The sequence below is a fragment of the Arvicanthis niloticus genome, chromosome 13, assembly GCF_011762505.2.
Source record: "Arvicanthis niloticus isolate mArvNil1 chromosome 13, mArvNil1.pat.X, whole genome shotgun sequence".
NCBI lineage: Eukaryota > Metazoa > Chordata > Mammalia > Rodentia > Muridae > Arvicanthis > Arvicanthis niloticus.
Window position 1 is genome coordinate 25,904,494 of NC_047670.1, and position 21,558 is coordinate 25,926,051.

The 21,558-nt window shown below is 34.8% G+C and overlaps 1 protein-coding gene across 1 annotated transcript in view; it reads right to left on the reverse strand.

Annotated features, from left to right (window-relative positions):
* Csmd3 (CUB and Sushi multiple domains 3) overlaps positions 1–21,558 on the reverse strand; it is a 942,208-nt gene that overhangs the window by 273,520 nt on the left and 647,130 nt on the right. Inside the window, 1 exon segment of the mRNA XM_076912208.1 lies at positions 6,135–6,326. Within this exon segment, the coding sequence (XP_076768323.1) occupies positions 6,135–6,326 (192 nt within the window).

Genomic DNA, 21,558 nt, shown 5'->3' on the forward strand with positions numbered 1-21,558 from the left:
TTTTACAAATGAAGGGTAGCACATAATGGCATTTCCTATCCTCCCAGTGTTTTGACCCAGAGCTGTCTAATTTTACCTGATGCTTAAGTACCATCCATAACCTTTTGTTATACTTATTCAATGAAACAAATTATTACAAGAAATCAGACTTTCCTATAAGAGTTAGCCTAGACTCACTTATGATGTAGATAATCCCCCTATACCTGCCTTTTGTTTAAGTAGGAAAATCCTATTACTACCTCCAAGGACCAGTTGTTCAACAACCTCCTTTAGCAGTCTGAATAAAATTTTAGTAATCCAAGCTTTGATTAAACTTTCCTTTTAAAATTAGACCTCTGATTTTTGCCCTATCTCCACACCAGCATCTGATATTTCTGAGAAGAAACCAGAATCAGTGTACAACATGCCCGGAGCCATCCAGTAACACCGTAATTTCATGTGTTCTTTCTTTTTCCATTTCTGGTGATTCTTTTCTGAAAATTTCTTTTCTGAAAATTCTTTTCTGAAAAAGCAAATTTCCTCTTTTCTTGCTCTTACAATATATACAAGACTAGGCTAACAGTGTTCACCCTCTTACAGTGGTCTCTTTCAATATATTCCAGTCTTCTCTGCATGTATGCAATAATACTTTTAAAATAAAAACTCTATGCTGAGTAAATTCTGTTGGAAAAGAAAGTCTAATTTCACTGTCTTTGCACACCATCCTTTATATAATTTTTTTATATCTGTAGAAGAGGCTTTAGAAATAATTGATTAAAATGAGTAATAACCTAAGGACTGAGTTTGCTTTTTAAGAACCTTACTGTGACTCTATGATTTTCCCAGAAATCTAGTTCTTTGATTGATAAACATAGGCAATTATAACAGATTCTATTGTTGCTCTTTCTACATTGAATATAGAATATAGAGTCAACAAAGTCTATATATTGTTGCTCTCCTGTAACTGTAGGTTGTATTTACCTGTCATAACAACAACAACAAAAAAGTGTGCCCGAGTATAAATCATGACACAAATGTTTTAAAATTTAGTACTATACTTTGAGTTCTGTGAGAGAGGCACAATTACCTTTTGTACATGGAGATCCAGAAGTCTTTCTCTGGTCTTTGATTTTTGCCATTATCTCCTAGATTATCTCTCTACAAATTCCATCAATTCCAAGGCAAGTTTTTGACAATTCATTGTCAATGTTGTCTAAGTTTACAGTTCTGCTGAGGACCACTCAGTTTTTCTTGCTATTTATAATTTTCCTTTAACATGTTGACATCACCTTAAATCTGATGAGCCAGGTTCTAAGATGTGATGTCCAATTTCTTCTAGTGTATTTGCATAGACTTCCATTCTGCCATGAAAATTTCTATTTCATTTTGTAGACTTGGATATCTCCTGAGTTCCTTCTTGAGTTCTTTATGCAGCACTGTTTACCTTGTGTTTTTTTTTTTTTTTTGCTCTGTTACAATAATTTGTGTTGAACATGTTTACATTCATGACCTTATCTCTCACTTTTTATTGATGGGAAACACCTTTTCCTATCTCATCTTGTTGATATTCTGTGCTGAATTACAAATCATAAATGTGTTACAGCTATTGCTACCTGGTAGTCTATTGTCACATAAATAATATAATACAAAAGTTACATAACACTGCTAACTGCCATTATGTATATTTCCTCTTGTCTTTGATCTTGGAGTCAAGCCTTTTTTTTTTTTTTTTTTTTTTTTTTTTTTTTTTTTTTTTTTTTTTTTTTTTAGACAGGATTTATCTGTGTTATAGTCCTGGCTGTCCTGAAACTCTATACACCAGGCAGGCCTCTGCCTCCCAAGTGCTGGGATTAAATGCATGAGCCACCACGGCCAGATATGCGTATTTCTAAGCATGGAGCCTAACATTCTTCAGTGAATCTTCATATCCAGTATATCATGGAGATATATCAAGACTCATGTCATAGATACACTTTAGTTTGTCTCACTTTCTTTACCTACCGTTTTTCTTGACCTAGATTGATACTAATCTTTTTTTTTCAGATTGTGAAAATGACTGACTTCTGTGTCCAACAATTATATTCTGAGTGTAAATATCTAGTCATAGTACAGAAATGTTAAGTCAGTGGTAGTTCTGTAAGACTTAAAAAACAATGCCCTAGTTGTAGTGCACTGGCCTCACCTGACCTCTATTCCCTTTGTGATATTGTCAACCATCACTTTGTATAAATAAATTATATTCAATATACTACAAAAATCAAGACTGGCAGCAAGCACCTGAACCAACTGAGCTAACATGCCATCCCTAAATGTCTTATAATTCTATGTAGTTTCTATTCATATAATTCCTTCATTTTGAAATGTTTTTTATGGGTGTACTTATGTAGTTTCATTGATGATTTGAAATGTAGCACAGCCTCTAGGAACACTTAGAACATTTTAGTTTTTTTTTCTTGACTGAGCTGGACTTAGCCTCAGTTTTCCTGAACATGGTATGAGACACTAGCACCCTCATGCAGCCAACCTCTATGTTCACGGTCTTTTCATCTGCACACTATCGTCATGTGTCAGCATTCACTATTCACATGTAAAGTCAAGATGATTTCTTATATACTGATATTTTGTCCAGGTGCATATGACATTTCTACAAATATTTGTTGACACATTAATGAATCTTCGTATTGACTATGAGAAGGATGGTAACAGCTGTATGAATGAATGTGTAGCCTAGTGAGTGGTTTAATGTTTTGTGGAAAATAACAGCTTAGTTTGTGTTTAAGACTTTTAAAATCATGCATGAATGATGAGCAAATGTGAAAGATATATAAAGCTATGTACAATAGCAAGTGAAAATATGCCCATGGTGTGCATATAAAAGTGGAATACAAGCCTATTGAGTCTTTAGGGGTTTATGGAATGGGATTATGTGTATAAAATGGGATCAATTTGGTTTCAGATCTTTTTATTGCTACTAGGTATAATAATAGTTGCACTATTAGAAATTATATGCATATATATAATATACATATGAATGTATTCTTCATAAACAAAGAAAGAAAGTTAGTTTTATGTGTATTCAAAATCCTACTGGATGTTGCTGAACACTTTCCTTTTCTTTAGGGATAAGGGCTCCTAGCCTCTTTTTACCACATTATTTATCTTACCAAAATTTCATTTATGTATTTCATAGCTATGGCTATATTTGAAAATCTAGCAGAACCAACCAAAGAGTAAAACTCCCTGGCATTTATAAATCCTTGACTGCCAATGAATACATAAAAATTATTTAAAAACATCTTCAACTTTAAAGAGCAGTTAGAAATCCATTAGGTTTTTCATTTTTAACATGCCTAATCATAAAACACATAAAATAAAATCAAAGGCATTCATGAATTAAATTTCAGTTGCCTCCTCTGGAATCCTGACATGCATGATTTGTTCTGAGTGTATTTTATTTTATTTTATTTTATTTTTGTGAGACAGTAACACAAGCAGCAGCTATGAATCTATATTACAATCTTCTTAATTTTTTTGCCAATTCAATTTTATTCATGTACTGTCTTTCTCAGCAACCCACCCACACTAATGTCTTTGTTATTTACCTTCATATTGAGTGCAGCTACTTTCCCTCTGGCAATGTCAAAGTAATCTTCACACTGTCAATTTTGTTGGAATGAATTCTATTAACTCTCTAAAGATGACGTCCTTCTGTTTGGTACTTGCTATGAGGCTGATTTTTTTTCCACATGCAAGTAAAATGTTTTATTCTCTGAGGTCTGAGACACACACTTACAGAGTTTCTAAAAAGTTCAGGGTTTAATCTTTGTAGTAGTATTTCCAATCATGGAGTTCTTTCTTATCAGTTGCAGGGGTCAAGCTTTCTGCAGCCTTAGCAATTTTCAGACAGTTTTTAAAGTTATTTTCTTCCTCAGAGAAGTTCTAATGCATATCATTTCTTGAAGCTATCTTATCCTTCCCCCCCAAAATAATACTCAGTTCCATAATCCATACAAAAATGTTCCACACCCTGCTCCACATAAGTAAGATTTAGTGCTCATCTTTCTGCCTTAGATTCAGGTCCTTTTAGCTAGAACATACTGTGGTTTATAAATGGAATTTTCTAACAGCCTCTTCAGAATGCTTTAAACTTATTGAAGTTTGAGATGTGTTTTATTTCCTTTAAGTTTAGTATAATTCTGTTCAATATTTTAGGATTCTACATAAGAATATAATGTTAATATAATGTTATAGGTCTGAAAATCTATTAAGTGATGTCCTGGTCTATTGATAACAATCTTCAGCAATTTTTGTGGAATTTCATTAATTTTTCCAAAAAGCATAATATTTTATTAAATCTTTGAGAATGTAAAAAATATTTTAATCATATTTAGCTTCTATTCTTCACCTTAATTTTTTCAGATTCACTCCTATTTATCCATGCCCTTTCAAATTTATGTCTCCTTTAAAGTTACAGAAATGAAAAATAGACCATGGAGTCCCAATAGTACTGGTGCTTAATGGCAGGCCACCCACCCGAAAATCCACTTGGAATAATTGTCCCTGCATGAGCAGTCATAAATGTCAATACCTCCTCAATTAGTGGTGAGGGATCATGAGCTCTTTCACCTTCTCATTTTGAATGCTGGCTGGCTTATTTTATATAGAGATTCTCTTTATGATATGCAAGAAACTTTCAATTAGAATATGGAGTTTTAATTTAATTATAGTTTTACATCCCAATGAAGCAGTGAATAAGAACATTCACACCTTAAGTAAATATACTTAACATTTCCCTCTCTTTTTCTTAGAAAAATTTCTCAAATAGATTTCCTAAAGCTACTATTTTGCCTGAAAGAAGAATTAACCCTTCAATGTTAGTGACTATTATGCTTTAAAAGCCTACCTGCAAGATATAGAAAAATGTGTTATAAAAATACCTTTTTTTTAGCTTAAGTTCATTGAGAAGAAAGTTGATCAAAGTGAGTAATTTCCTTATTTTTATTGGTAAATTTTAAGTGGAAGGAAAATAACTGGTAACTCATGAATTTGACTTTGCAGCTTTTACATAAGCCGTTACAACATGGAGTCAAACAAGCCCGAGTAATTCACTGAGTTCCTTTGCTGCTGACTGAGGTATTAAAACATGCTTTCTAATTCTATGTGATATTCAGAAAGAAATTGCTATGAAGCTTATTTGATAATATACTTAGAAGCTGAATATAAATGAACCAAAGTAAGGCTTTTCATTGAAAACATGCTTATCCTGACTACTTTAAATCCAATAGTGAGTGAACAAATTGTAGATTTCTTCTTGAAGTTGTTATGGTGCAATGAAATTGTGAAATGTATCTGAATAAAAGTGTGGAGAATAACTATATGCTTGGCTTGGTGAAAATAATTTGTGAATTAACTTGAGGGCGACATTTTCTTGAGTAGAAAAATCTTAATATTAAACAATTTACTTAAATTTAAGGTTTTCTTAATTATTGTATTGAAAAACATGGTCATTTCCCTAAGCTTGTTTCATTTTTTTTTGTTTTTGTTGTTGTTGTTGTTTTGTCCTGATCTAGTATGGAAGGGCCTATACCTTGAATCTCTAGACTGAGACTTAGAGATTTGAAAGCAAATATGTGCCAGAAGTCAGACAGGTTAAAGCGTGGAACAAGGTCTGGACACTCCTCAGATCATCAAAACAAAACCTGATGTTCTTTTCAAAGTCCTGACTTAAATGGAAAGCCAATCCTTTGAAGCTCTAAAATAGCTGCTGATATAATCTCCTTAGAAGAAATAAGCATACAGAGACTAAATCAACATAGTGCATTTTACATAGAGACTCTCAGTGACTAACTTTTAAAGCAAAAGGTAATAGATTTATCCAGTGAATAAAGGCTGGAAAATTATTTTAGGAGATTTGATTAATCACATTTTAAATTTTTTGAGTTTCTCAGAACATAATGCAATTATGAATTTTTAACTACAGAAATTAGTATTTACCCTTTCTAAATTTTATATTTTGAGAAAGTACATGCTCCTCTGAAATCCTGTGAAATCTTAAAATATACAACTTTTTTTGAAGATAGTATTTAATAACATCAATACCACCTCTTAATCATTGCAATATATTTTATAAAATTTGAATTATTCTTTAATCATACCTATACAGACTGGTGGGCTGGGCTGCCAGAAGTATCGATTTTCTACCTGAATGCAGGTTATTCTTTCTTGTCCTTGAAGCTCATATCCAGGATCACATTGAAAGACAACAGTATCTCCAGGTTCTCGTCCGTCCCCATTACGTGTCCCATTCATGGGGACTCCTGGATCACGACAGGCAGTTGCAACAGAACCTATCAAAAGATAGTAAAGCATTAGTTTTATACTATCACAATTACTTTCAGTTTCAAACTATAATGATTAATCTTTATATCTTTCGTCATGCCTAAGATTTCTTAAGAAACTGACTTTTAAAAACGCTGGAAGAAGCTGAGGAGGAGGGAGACCCCAAAAGAAGACCAGCAGTCTCAGCTAAGCTGTATACCTGAGATCTCTCAGACACTCAGCCACCAACCAGGCAGCATACACTAGCTGACATGAGCCCTCCCCCCGCCCCCCACATATATACAGTAGAGGACTTCCTGGTTTGGCCTCAGTGAGAGAAGATTCACCTAACCCTTGAGAGACTTGAAGCCCCAGGGAGTGGGGAAGTCTGGTGGGATGGAAGGGTGGGTGGGGGCATCCTCTTGGAGACCGAGGGGGGAGGAATCGAATGAGGACCAGTCAGAGGGCAGACCAGGACAAGAATAATGTCTAGACTGTAAAATACATTAAAGAATAATAATAATAAATTTTAAAAATGCATGAATTAACTTCAAAAATCTATTAAATAAATGTTTTTTTATTTGTTTAATAATAATGTATGTGCTAGCTTGTTCTAAGAAGTAGCAAACCTTTGGTGTCACTAAATATTAGATTTTCTAACAAATTTCCACTAGCTTTTGTTCTATTGCTGTGACAAATAGCCTGACACAGAAACAAAAAAAAAAATTAAAAAAAAAAACAAAACAAAACAGAAACAAATGTAAAAACTCAAAGAGAAGAAGAGTTTACCTGGCTTAAAATTCCAGGATACTGGCCACAACTTTGAGAATTCAAGAAACTAGTCACATCACATCCAGTCAAAAGCAAAGAGAAAATGCATACATCCTTGTTTTTTTTTTCCTCATCAAACTTTCTACTATCATGCAGTTCAGAGTCCAGCTCATGAAATGATGCTGTCCACATTAATGGTGAGTTGTTCATTTCAATTCAATTAAGACAATGAAGACAATCTCCTACTAAAGGCTTACAGTTCCATCTGCACCAGGTCTAGAACATTTCTCAACTGAGACTCTCTTTGCAGATGATTCTAGGTTTGCATATGACTCTAGGTTGTGCCATTTTGACATTTAAAACCAATTATTCCACTATGTGAAAGGCATTGTGAAGGGATTTAAAAGAACAGTGCTTAGGAGAGAAAATACTTGTTTGAGAGATATCCAGCTTACATCAGGGACTGAGAGGAGGGAGGGAGGGAGGGAGAGAGAGAAAGAGAGAGAGAGAGAGAGAGAGAGAGAGAGAGAGAGAGAGAGAGAGAGAGAGAGAAACAGAGCACGCGTGAGAGAGAAGAAACACATGTTTGTGAAAATATATTCAATATTGTTAATTTACAAAATGAAAATTAAAAACACAGCAGGCCTTCATGCTATCACATGAGGCTTGTTACTGTTAATTAAAAGGAATTGCATAAAGGCTAAAGAATGCTATTGCACTGTGACACTTAACTTTGTCAACTTGGTACACTCTAGAATCATCCTGGAAGAGAGTCTCAATGATGAACTGTTCATATAGAGTGGCCTACAGGCAGGTTTTGGGTGAGGGTTAGGTGTATAACCCACAGGAGAGTACACCATCCCCTAGGCAGGTAGTATTAAGCTACATAGACTGGAAAAATCTAGCTGAGCATAAGCAAGCAAAAAAAAAATGAGCATACATACATTTTTAATAATTGTTTAGGGTTGAAGATGTGTCACTATGTTTTTCCTGCCGTGCTGCCTTCTCTATAATGATGGACTACAATATGGAATTATGAGCTAAAAGAAACATTTTATCTTCTGCCTTGTTCTTTGTTTTAGTATTTTATCACAGCAACAGAAATAAAACAAGAATAAGGCCCTCCATGAAGGATTGCTGTGGTTTGTCATAGAACTTAACATACCCTTGCTTTATAACTCAGAAAATGTTATGTACACTGAGGCATTTATTCCCCTAAATTCATAAGCTGTGGCAAATTCATAATATGAAGTTACACTCGGCATTAACCAGAAGAGAGTCCATGCACATTGCTGGTATGTCATAGAAATTGTCATGTATATAATACCAAATATACTATCAAAATAAAGGATTGTTAGTTTGTGTTATGTATCATTTTTGAATTGACTAATGTATAAAGGTTGATAACTGATTTGTTGACAGAGTTAGAGTGTATGGAGAAGTGCTGGGAGGTAATTCATTGTACTATGTGGCTTCTTTTAATGGAAATGTTATGAGCCTTGACTATGATGGTAGTCACAGAAATTTATAACAGTAAAATTACTATATATGTAATACATAAATGCTTGTAGAACTGATAAAATCTAAATAAGCTTGATGAATTACATTAATATCAGAATACTGGTTGTGACATTGTACTATATCTCTGCAACATGTTACTTGGACGATTTGGGTAATGGACTTAAGAGATTTTTCTTGTACTGGTGATACTAATTAATTTTATTTTCTATGTCTCTCATAGAAAAGTATATGGATATGGTATGTAGATACCATATGGATAGGGTATGTAGATACCATATGGATATGGTATGTAGATACCATATGGATATGGTATGTAGATAGTGGGATATGTAGGTCTAGTTGACTAGTTGAATAAGATATTCTTAGACAAGTTACCTCTTAAGAGAGTAACCATCTGCCAAGCTTGCTCCACCTTATCTAATAGATTTAAATGTAAATAAAATATTGAAACCCATATTTGTTGCAGTATGTTGACTTAGTTGTGTAGGCATCTAGACAACGTTAAGTAAGATACAGAAAATGGCAGCATGATATTAAATCTGACACATTTTTAATGCTCAATAACACTAGCAAGTGCAATGTGCAATCTATAACAAAACAAAATGTTCTTGGTATTTTAAAGTATTAATTTTTAAATAGCTGATTTTTCAGATTAAAACTGTTACCTTTTAAAGTGACTTTATTTTCACCTTTTTCTGAACTGTATAATGAAATAAAAGTAAAAAAAAAATCAAGCAATATTTTACCAATCCCTGATAATAATATAAAATCTTGTTAGCCTTCTAGAACTACTCTGATAGTAAGCTAGTTGAGTACCCTGAGTCTCATAGTTATTGGTTAATTTTACCAATAAAGTGGAAGTATGAGTAATGGCCAGGAAATGTAACAAATACAACTCCTTTAACCATCCAAAATCTCTGGGAACCAGTACTATTATGTCCTCTATTTAGAGATAAATTTCAGGCTGTTAAATAAGCTGTCTTACATTTACCAGGAAAAAAAGATACATAACATGACTTAAACCCCTGTTGGTCTACTTTCATAGCTAAAAGCATAAATGACACACCAGAGTGTCCTCTTTTAACTGTCACTGTCCCAGAAACTCAAACACTTGCCTTCCCAATTCATATATTAATAAACATTTACACATTTTCAGAAAAGATATTATATCTGTAACTAGAAAATTTTGTTGGCCTTATTCAAACCCACTCTTAACGTATTAAGTTTTTCTCATGACAGTTTATTTCTGAAGGGATTATTTTCTTATTAGAGTAACAAGAGAACCCCTGGGTAAGAATATTAACCAAAGAGAATTAAGATATAGGTTGACTTTACTTTTAAAGTACACTTGTTCCATAACCATTAACATTCCTTAGCATGAGAGCTAAGCAACCACCCAGAACATAGAAACTTGATGTATGATGTACAACTACAGGAAGATGTTTTATACATGCATTCAACAGCTTTATTTAGGACATTTTCCTTGAAATGAGTGATATCTAAAGAAATGTGCAATAGACTTAAAAATATATAAAAGGATGAATATTAATAGAGAACTTTGTTTTATAAGTGGGGGCTTACATTCCTAATTCTATACTCACAAAATTTATTAAACTTATGATAAATATTCTCAAATATACATGTTGACAATATATTACATAAATATATTTTATATTTAGATTTATACATATTATGTATATAGAGAACAATATAGAAATATTTATATTTATACATACATACCTAAATACAGAACAAAATAGAAATGTTGAAATGCGAATTAGGATAATTTTGGTCATAGGTAAATATGAGGGTACAATGTGTATTTCTTGTCAAATTTTCTACACTTAATGATTTAAATGAGAGAAATTATCTCAAATAAGACAACTTTTACATTAGGCTAGTACTTACGTGAGAATATTCATTTGTCTTGAGGTCTAATTGACTTGAAAGGAAAGAGGTGGCAAATCCCTACTGTTTCATTTTCTCTCAGTTAATAAACAAATTAGAAGTAAGATTTTAAAGCAAAGCAGAAAATGAGGGTGTTTAATGTAACACTATAGAACTCCCCACCATACTCACTTGAAGTTACAGGAGTTCTGAAAGGAATCAGTTAAATTCCCACAGAAATAATTACTTTGTAGGGATGCTATTGTTTTATTACCCCTATTTATTTGACATTTGAATGCATACTGTGTTTGTAAGTAGGAAAAATTATAATCATTTTAGCACCAAACATTCTTTTTCTCTGAATTAACAGAAACAACCAATGAAGAAAATAAGCATTTTAGCATTTATGGTATTTCTCCCAGGGAATTACAAATGAGGAAATATCAAATAATTACTGTTATTATGAACAACTATTTAATATTATAACTTTCTTTTAGGAATTAGCTACAATATTTAGAAATTGGTAATTTTTATTTAATACTATTTTTTCTTATTGAAGCATAGTACTCTAAATGTTAAAATATAAATTTCATTTGTTTCTGTTATTATTATATACATTTTAATTACGTCTTAGATCTCTTTAGCACAATATATAGAAAACCTGTATAGAATAAGAATTTTATGCAAATAAGCTTTTAAAAATCGCTGTTACATATAAAAATATAAAGAGTATTATCAGAAAATACTATACTGACTTATAATGTAATAACACATACAGTTTCTATTTTCTTTCTGAATTACTTTACTTCAAACTGTTTCACATTTAACTGAAATATATGTCTTTGCTTTGCTATTGTTTCAATATCCAATTTATATATACTGTTGTATCCAGAAATACCCTGAGTTGTAGAATATTTTATACTGTCTAAATTCTTTATATGAATATTCAATAAATCCCTCACTTAATGATGGGAAAACATTTTAAAATTATGACATTTTCTATTTTCTGATTTGAAAATATAAATACAAGTAAAATTCAAAATGGTATGTGTACAAAATTTGTATTCTCCAGATGTCTTACAAGTTTCCTTCTAAAATGTTGTAATTAGAAAGGAGTAATTTCATTAGAAATGAATTAAAAACAGAGAGAAAAATTTCTACCATAAGAAATATGGAGCTGGGTGGGAGAGGGGACAGTGAGGGGAAAAGGTGAACATGATCAGGTATTGGGGGAGGGCCAGCAGAATGAATGGGAACAGGCAACCTTGGGAGGTGAGAGGTAGGGGGACTCTCTAGACTGTACCAGAGACCTGGGAGGTGAGAGAATCTCAGGACTGAAAGGGAGTGACTTCAGATGAAATGCCCAACCATGGCGAGAGGGAACTTACAGAGTTCACCTCCAGTAGAAAGACAGAGCATCAAGTATAGGGATGGGGTTGCCATCCCCCAGTCTGACCCAGAATTGTTTCTGTCAAAAAGAACTGCAGGAACAAGAATGGAGAAGAGGCTGAGGAAAAGGAGGTCCAGTGACAAGCCCAAACTGGGATCCCTCTCAAGGGAAGGCTCCAAGGCCTGACACTATTATTGATGTGTATGGTGTGCTTTTAGACAGGAGACTATCATGGCTGCCCTCTGAGTGGCCCAACAAGGAGCTGACAGAGACAGTTGCAGATACTTACACCCAACCAACAGACAGAAGCTAGGGACCCTTGTGGTTGAATTAGGGATAGGATGAAAGAAGTAGTAGAGAGGGGCAACCCCATAGGGAGACCAGCAGTCTCAACTATCCTGAACCCTCGAGATCTCTCAAACACTGAGCAACCAAACAGGCAGGATACACTAGCTGGTAAGAGGCCCCAACTCATATACAGCAGAAGACTGCCTGGTCTCGCCTCAATGAGAGAAGATGCACTTAACTCTTGAGAGACCTGAGGCCCCAGGAAGTGAGAAGGCCTGGTAGGGTGAGGGAGTAGGGGTGGGGACATCCTCTTAGAAACAGAGGAGGAATGGGATGAGAAACTGTCCTGTTGGAGGGCAGACCAGGAGTGGGATAATGACTGGACTGTAAAAAAAGATCAAACATAATTTAAAAATCGCAACCCTCTTTCCCCCTAAATTGGACACTGACAAAAATGAAAAGAATAACTTTGTAATTTTGACTTTTATATGCACGTTTGTGTATATTCTTGATGAATGGGTCCATGTGTGTATATAAGTGCATATACATGTTTGTGTATATGTATGTACCAGAAGAGAACCAGACATCTGTGAAGCAGTTATTTCTTAGACATCATCTACTTTCATTTTGAGTTCACTCCCTTTCATTGGCTAAGTAAACTAGTTGGCAGGACATTGAACTCCTGAAATCAATTTATCATTTATTTCCTTGTCCTGGGAATATAAGCACATGCTATCATACTGTGTACTTTTACTTGCATTCTGGGGTTAAACTAAGGTCTTCATGCTTTCAAGGCAAACAATCAGCTTAGCTAATCTACCTGCCCTACTCTTTTCAGTAGTTGTTTAAATAACAGCATTTCTTAGCCAAGTATTTTAGCATTTGTTTCTAAAAAAATAACATTTTCTGGTTACACACATAAGAAATACATTGCCTATGGTATATGCTGATTTTTCAAAGAGCACCATCTATTATTGTGCTAAAACAAAGCATTTTTAATCTATTTTATTTAACATTCTCATTACCTGTACTGTAAATAAATACTTAGAAAGTAATATAATTTTATAGTCACATTTCAAAGGCAATATTTTATAGGGAAAATTCCAGAACTGTCCTTTGATACCATCTATATGTAAGTGAATATTTCTACATGCATTATTATAGAATAATTTATGGTACAATGATAAAATGTATATATTATATAGAAATTGTTTTAATATACCTAATTATTCTCGATATTAGCAATGAGCCAAATCCACTGAGAACTATTGTATTTGTTTATCAAGTACATGTGACCTTATCATATAAAACTGTGTACTAGGAAAAAATGAATTTTTTCAAATAAGAAAGATTTTGTAAGAGGGAAAAGAGTTGATCAAAGAAGAAATACTTGAAATTGTGTCAATGAGTAAGTGAATATAAAATGTAATTTTTTACTTAATATGACTGTTACATTAAGTCATATTTTAAAATATTAAACACATATTTCAACTATGTAGTCCAGAGGTTCATTTTACATATTAATTTGCTTCAATATATTCTAGATAACCTGAAGATGTGAGAACTAAAGAGCATGAACTACTTCTATATGTAACCATGTTCTTATTGTTTTAAATTTTCTATGATATAAGAATATGTATTTATCTTTATATTTTTCTTTCATTCCGTCTAAAAATGTATAATGGAAGCACATTTTACACAGCTCCTATAAGCATGTGGGTATTTTTCATTTATGTATATACGTAACTATTGGGCTTTTAAGCAAATCTGATGTCTTTCTTAATGTTGTATGATAGTGTAATGACACAGAGCAAAACAACTGCAGTTATTTTTCTTTCTGAAAATGCGTTGGGTAGTATAAAAATGAATAAACACAGTCACAACACTCCTTAATTCTTGTGTGTCATTTCTCTTTAAATATTTAATTATTTGACATAAAATTGTTTTTTAAAATATTTCAAATACACAAAATGTTTCATTTAATGTAGTTGAATAAGTAATAAAATTAGAAGACTATATTGCATAAAGAGAGACATATTGTTCAATTTCTCACATTTTTATAGATTTTTGCTGCCTTAATAATAATATAATAATATTAATCTGACATAGAAATATTTTACTTGTCTTTCTCAGAATTAGATAAAGTGTACCATTCTACTATAATAGTTACATACACAGCTATATGAAATTATTGATCTTGGAATGAGAATTTAAAACTAATAGGTATAAATTTTAATTCTGTAGTATATAGCCACAATTCTTCACATAAGGTCATGTTGACTTCCACAAGGTCATATATCAGGCTATCTCAAATTTTTACCTTGTTAGTCACCATTTTTATACTTTATATTTTTTACATTAACTGAAATCTGACAATAAAATTCATATTGTCCTTTATAATGGAGTTGAATTGAATAACCAAACTTCTTAATCAAGAAGAGAAAGCCCATCAATAGTACTTTTCATATTTCCTTTCCTATCTCACATTCTTTTCAGTTGCAATAAAACTACCTGGTTTGTGTGAGCCTCACAAAACTTTAGATAAACCTTCTATATTAGGATAACCTTGAACCTATACAAACATCCTGCTATAGTCCATACCCTGGGCTTCAAAACTAACCCTTAATTTACAAATTCTTCTTTATTATCCCTCGAACACTTGTTTCTAGGTTTATGCTTTAAAAGGAGACTGTTCCTGTCCTGGTCTTCAAGGTTGTTGTTGTCAGCTCTGGAATGTGACCTGACCCTGGCTGGTTGGAAGTGTTTTCCATGGTAAATAAAGTTGCTTTTGGCTTATTATTTACTTTTGTGGTCATTTTCTCACTATTTTTACATCCTATGATACCAACAGAGAGGCCTGTTACCCACTGAGGAACTGTTCGAGGTAAGCAAATGTGAAGCAAGTTTAGGCTGTACGTAAAGATGTCAACTATAAGCAGAAAAATGGACTCAAGTGTTGAAAACACAGGAAAGTAAGAAAGATGTTGGGGGCCAACTTTTAGCAGAAAGCGGCTATCAGCTTTGCAGCCATCTTGAGCCATATACCCTGACATGAGATTTAAATTACAATAGCCTACAACAGCTGAGAACACTTCGATAATCTTGGTTTAGATACCTTGAGATTAAAGGTATGTGAGATTAAAGGTGTGTGACTTAATAGTATACTTAGAAGTATAGAGATCAGAGTTAGAAACAAGACCTAAGGGCATGATTAAAGGTGTAACTTAGAGGCGTGGCTTAGAAGTGAGACATATAAAAGGCAGAGACAGAACAGATCAGAATTGAGACGATAGAAGACATTAGTCAGATTATAGAAGACAGAACCAGAGATCAGAGAATATAGACTGAGATCAGAGACTAATCTCAGACATTAGGTAAAATCTGGCCTCACCCTCGCTCTTGCTGAAACCTGACCTGCAGACTGGAGCAGCAGCTTGGGCCGGGATACAGTGGCCACCCAAACATGGGTCGGCCCGGGCCTCAACATTTTGCCTGGGCTGCAACATTTATTTTGGCCACCCCAACGTGGGGCTAGTGCGGTCCCCAACAGAAAGATATACAAATGACCAAAGTATGTACTAAAAAGGATCAACAAGGACAAAATCACAAGAATATATAACTATATAACTGTTACAATGATGCTAAAGTAGGAGAAGCATCGGCAGAATAGGTATAAATTAGGAATCTTACAAACTCTGCCAAGGAAAAATGGTGTAGCTGGTATGGCAAGGAGCTACTCCAAGTTATTTAACTATAGTAATAGTATGAAGCAGAAAACTTGTTTCTGGGTATTTAACCAAGCAAAAGACCTGAAATCATAATCTGGAAGCAACAATATTTCCACATTTTTTTGCATCGCTAGTCACAGTAGTCAAGTTACAGAAACAAACTTGTTTTTCATAGGCACATAGATAAAATGTAGCTTATATTCAAATATAATATTTATCTTTAGAAACCTATACTGCAGTAAGTGGCAACATAAACCAACTATTTTGACCTTATAATAAATGAAACATAACAGTCATAGAAAGACCAAAACTGCATACATGAGCTTACATAGATATACAATGTAGTTAAAACCAAAGAATCAGAGTTGAATATTTGGTCACACTTGATGATAAGTGAGATGAAAATTAGTATGAATTATAGTCTTCATATGAAATGCCTCCCACCATAGATTCTTGGTTCCCTAGCACTGTTGTTATATTAATATATTATGGAAACCTTAAGATACAGGACTTAGTTAGAAAAAGTAGGCTACTATATGTTGGAATGACTTACACACCTACAATGTAAGAAATTGTATTCCCCTATAAGTACTGGTTGCTGTACAGGCAGAGCTAAGTGCTGGCAGAATGTTTGTTATTATTCTTTCTATATAGTAGCCCATTACATACCTTCTATATGTAAATGTTTATCTTACCTCACTTGCCCAAAAGTTGATTCTTTGAAATTATTATATTAAAAAGCAAGCTGCCCATGGGGAAGGTCAACCCTCAGAGCCCAAGGGTATCTCAAAGAGATGGATAGGGAGTTATTTTGCTGTTGATTGGTTCAGACTGAAATGTGTCTTTTTGCATAAGAAAGAGTTGGTGAGATAGGGCAGGAAGTATGGGCAGAGCTCCAGGCAGGAGGAGACTCAGCAGATGGAGGGAGATGTAGAAGGAGGCAGAAGGGAGACCAGATGGAGCTTGAAGTGGGCAGTGTGACCACATGGAGAGACAGAATGATGGAGAAGTTGGGTGAAGTTAGACTTTAGTTGAGCGAATTCTTCAACTAAAAGCCAACAGCTTTAAACTATGTAGGTGTCTCCTTGTGTCTTAATTAAACCTCAAGCCGGATCCACAAATGCCCTTCCACAAATGCCCTGCATTAACTACAGGTCTGTCTTTGGAAACTACAGATTGACCTCACCCTTTTTCTGTATTCTTTTTTCATATTTACTATTTATGTGTAATTAAAAAAAGTTCTTCCACATCCAACTCTCCATGATCATGATGTATTCCCCCAGAGTGTGTTGGGGCCGACTTTTAGCAGAAAGTGGCTATCAGCTTTGCAGCCATCTTGAGCCATATACCCTGACATAAGACTTGGATTACAATAGCCTACAACAGCTGAGCACACTCTGATAACATCTTGCTTTAGATACCCAAGACTTTCCTTGGGTGTGTGAGATTAAAGGTGTGTGAGATTAAAGGTGTGTGAGATTAAAGGTGTGTGACTTAAAGGTGTGACTTAGAGATCAGATTTAAAGACAAGACCTAAGGGCATGATTAAAGGTGTGACCTAAAGGAATTGCTTAGAAGTGAGACATATAAAGGCGAGAGGCAGACAGAAGAAGATCAGAGAATCAGACACTTTAGAGAGTACAACTTAGAGAACAATTTGGAGTAACAGAGATTCAGACACTAGGAGTAGGAGTAGACATTAGACACTCGGAAGAGAACAAGAGGAGTACAACTAGGAACTAGGAGGAGGACAACTAGGAATTAGGAACTAGGATGCACTTCTTAGCATCTGCAATTGTATCTGGGTTTGGTGACTGTATATGGGATAGATCACCAGCTGGGGCAGTCTCTGGATTCCCCTTTTCTTCAGTTTTTAAAGATTTATTTATTTTGATTTATGTGAGTACGCTGTAGCGATCTTCAGACATACATCAGAAGAGGGCATTGAATCCAATTACAGGTGGTTGTGAGCCACCATGTGGTTGCTGGGAATTGAACTCAGGACCTCTGGAAGGGCAGTCAATGCTCTTAACCACTGAGCCATCTCTCTAGCCCTAGAGGACCTTTAAGTTGGACTTTTGCATAACACTAAGACTTTAGTGGCTCTTGGAAATGGGCCTTATGAGATTATGAGATGGTCAAATACTCTTGGAAATCAGGGGTAGAATCTTTTTTTTTTTCTTTTTTTTTTTTTTTTAAATGTATGAGTGCTCTATCTGCATGTAAACCTGCATGCCAGAATAGGGCCTCAGATCCCGGTTATAGATGGTTGTGAGACACCATGTGGATGCTGGGGATTGAACTCAGGACCTCTGGAAAAGCAGCCAGTGCTCTTAACCTTTGAGCCATCTACCCAACCCAGGGTTAGAATTTTATCATTTCAATATCAAGGGCCTCTCACAGGATCATATGGCTAGAGATAGCTTTGTGCATTGTATATTCATTTGCTGATTTCTGTGTCCAAAGATCCTCACTCATGTTAGCCTTGTCATGATTATTGAGTCATTTCCTTCATCTATGTAGTATAAAGAATGTTCCCTAATTATCTTTGATTGGGCAATAAAGAGCTGATTATCCAGTTAGCTGAGCAGAAGAGAATTGGAGCTTTCTTCAGATTGGGATGCAAGGAGACCAGCGAAAAGAAGAGAAAAGAAGAGAAGGGCAGAGAGAAGAGGAGAGAAGAGGAGAGGAGAGGAGAGGAGAGGAGAGGAGAGGAGAGGAGAGGAGAGGAGAGGAGAGGAGAGGAGAGGAGAGGAGAGAGAAAAGACCATGAGGAGAGAAATGTGTGGAGAAACACACATGAAGAGACAAGAATAATTTACCCTGAGGTCACTGTGAGAGAATAGTCGTGAGGCTCATAGACCAGAATGATCTAGGGCAAGAACAGATGGCAAGTAGCGGGACATTTTACTGTGTAGTGGATACCCTAGTAGGGTTAAAATAGCTCAGAACATGCTCAGCTTAATGCTGAATCTTATTGATAAATATACTAAGACTATGTGTCATTTATCTGGGAACTAAAATGGCTGGAGCATAACATAGAAATGCTCTGCAGTTATTCTGGATGAAAGGGGGTGGGGGGGATCCCCAAAGAATTACACTTATATCATATCTTGATAATTTGGTTCCCAGCTGGTGGTGTTACTTAAAGGAGGTGCTGAAAACTTTAGTAGGTGAGTTGTACTTGAAGGATATATGTTGCTGAATGCATGTCTTTGGGGAAATATCTTGCCATGGCCCCATCTTTTATTCATTCTTTATTTTATGTCTGCTAAAATGTAAAGGCATTGCTCTGTTCCATAATTCTCATTATTGTGAAATCCTGTCCAAGGACAATGGACCAGGCAGTTATAGACTAAATCTTTCTAGAGTATATTTAATTTAACATTTCACTAATTTAAGTTTTTAAGAATTCATTTATTTTATTTGCATGAATGTTTCATCTGTATGCTTGAAAATTAACCACCTGCCCATGGAATTTGGAAGTATTGGGCTTCCCCTGCAACTGTAGTTAGAGACGGTTATAAGCAACCATGTGTGTTTTGTTATTGAACTCAGGACTCTGCAAGAGTAACTATTGATCTTAAGCACTGAGCACACTCTTTAACTCCTACACCAATTCCTCCTTTCACAGGCAAATAATCAGTATATGTTTAGTAGTAAAATATATTTATAAATTATTTTAAAAACATTTATTGTATATATGTATATATATAGATAAATAGAGAGTTATAAAGATTATGTTTTTTCATATACTATGTTTCTATATGTAGTAAAATACTTGAGTTGATAAATAGTAATAAAAAGATTATCCCAAATTTATTTCTTCTTGTCTTTGGAGATTTTTTTCAACATTGTCTGGGTAGGCTTGTGGAACATCATTGGACATTGCTGTCTTGTCTGTTCATAGTAGCTATTTCAGCTTAACCAACTTTCTTACATACTTCTTCAAAAATATCAGTATTATTAAAATTTATATAACATATATTCTCACTATTATACACTTCTTATGAATGTCTTTACTATCAAAAGACATATTACAAAGTAATAAGAACATTTTGTGATAAAATAATTCATTGGTAACTCACACTGTGAAATAAATATCAAACATACTCACAGTACAATGTAATTTGTAAGTCTACAACTCAACTATTAATCTTTGTTCCTATATACTTTAAGAACAGAATGCAAATCATGGCCTGGAAGCTTTGGGCAGATTCCATAGCACAGTATAGCCTATGGCATGTCTTACTATCACATAAAACTGGCTGTCAGGGCAATGGTATCAAATGTCTTTCTTACTACCACCCATATGTATCCCATCAGTATGGGATATGGAGTACATATCTGGGAAAATATGACTTTATCTATAAATGTCCTACATGCTGAGAAGAAAGTATGTGAAAGAGGGAAGGCATCTGAAAGAGGTTGGAAAATAAATACTGATAACAGTATTTGTCTTTCAGCTTTAACCTTGTGTTATAATTCCTCTGAGTGCTGTAAACACAGGTCACACACTATCAGAAAAGTTAAATGCAGAACACAGAACTAAAACATACAGTGTATCTTATTTCAATTGCAAAATTATGAAGATACTTCATTAAGAATGGAAAACACAGGACAAACACTAAACTGGCCACTGATCCTGAGTAAGTATAAACTAAATATCATGAGCAACTCAGGAAACATAATAATTGTAATACAACCTGCTCACAGTGTCAGCACAGGCTAAATGTAGTGACTAATTCTGCTTAGGAGTTTCTGTATACTAGAAGTGATGTAGTCCTGGACTTTGAGAATGATTGTGAATTTACCGCTTTTTGACTATGGGCACAAGCTTTCCAAAAATATTGAAAAGTGTTTGAAACAAAGAGAGAGAGAGAGAGAGGAGAGAGAGAGAGAGAGAGAGAGAGAGAGAGAGGAGAGAGAGAGAGAGAGAGAGAGAGAGAGAGAGAGAGATTGACTATTGTTGGGCCCCATTTTGGCCCTGGTTTGGGACTTGAAGACAAACCCAAGCCTGGCTCGAGCTTCTGTGGCCTTTTGGGAGAGCCTAAGCCTGGCTGGAGGTTTGAGACCTGTTTCAGTCACTTCCAAACTGGAGTGACTCAGCAAGACCTGTTTGGCTTTACCTCTGCCCCACCGTTGCTGATGTAGAGCTTTGCCATTGGCCCTGTCAGGCACCCCATATGCTCTGTCACTCTTCCCCACTTCCTACATCATCTTACCCCACCCAAAATCCCTCTCCCTTTGCTCCAGGTTTATATAGGCAAGAGGCTGATGCAATAAAGTTGAATTCCTGCTTCAACAAGACTACTGGCCCAGTGTGTTTCTTTGGGGCCCTGGACACTGACCATCCTGCTCAGCCATGGAGGAGAGGACCCGAGGAACCGGGACCTCTCCTCTTGCCTGGACCTGCCCGCAAGGAACTGATCAACTATATACTCTCTTTCCAGAGTTCTAGAGACAGGTGGATTATATAAACGAATAGTTAGAACATGAGGCTGATAGGTTGCTTGTGTACTGTGATGGATAATATTGGGTATCACCTTGATATACCTGGTAAGAGGAAACCACAGTTGAAGAACTGCTCCATCATACTGACCTGTATACATATCTGAGGGTCAGTTTAATAAGTGCTAATTAATCTAGTAGGCCCCAGTCCACTGTGGGTAGAAC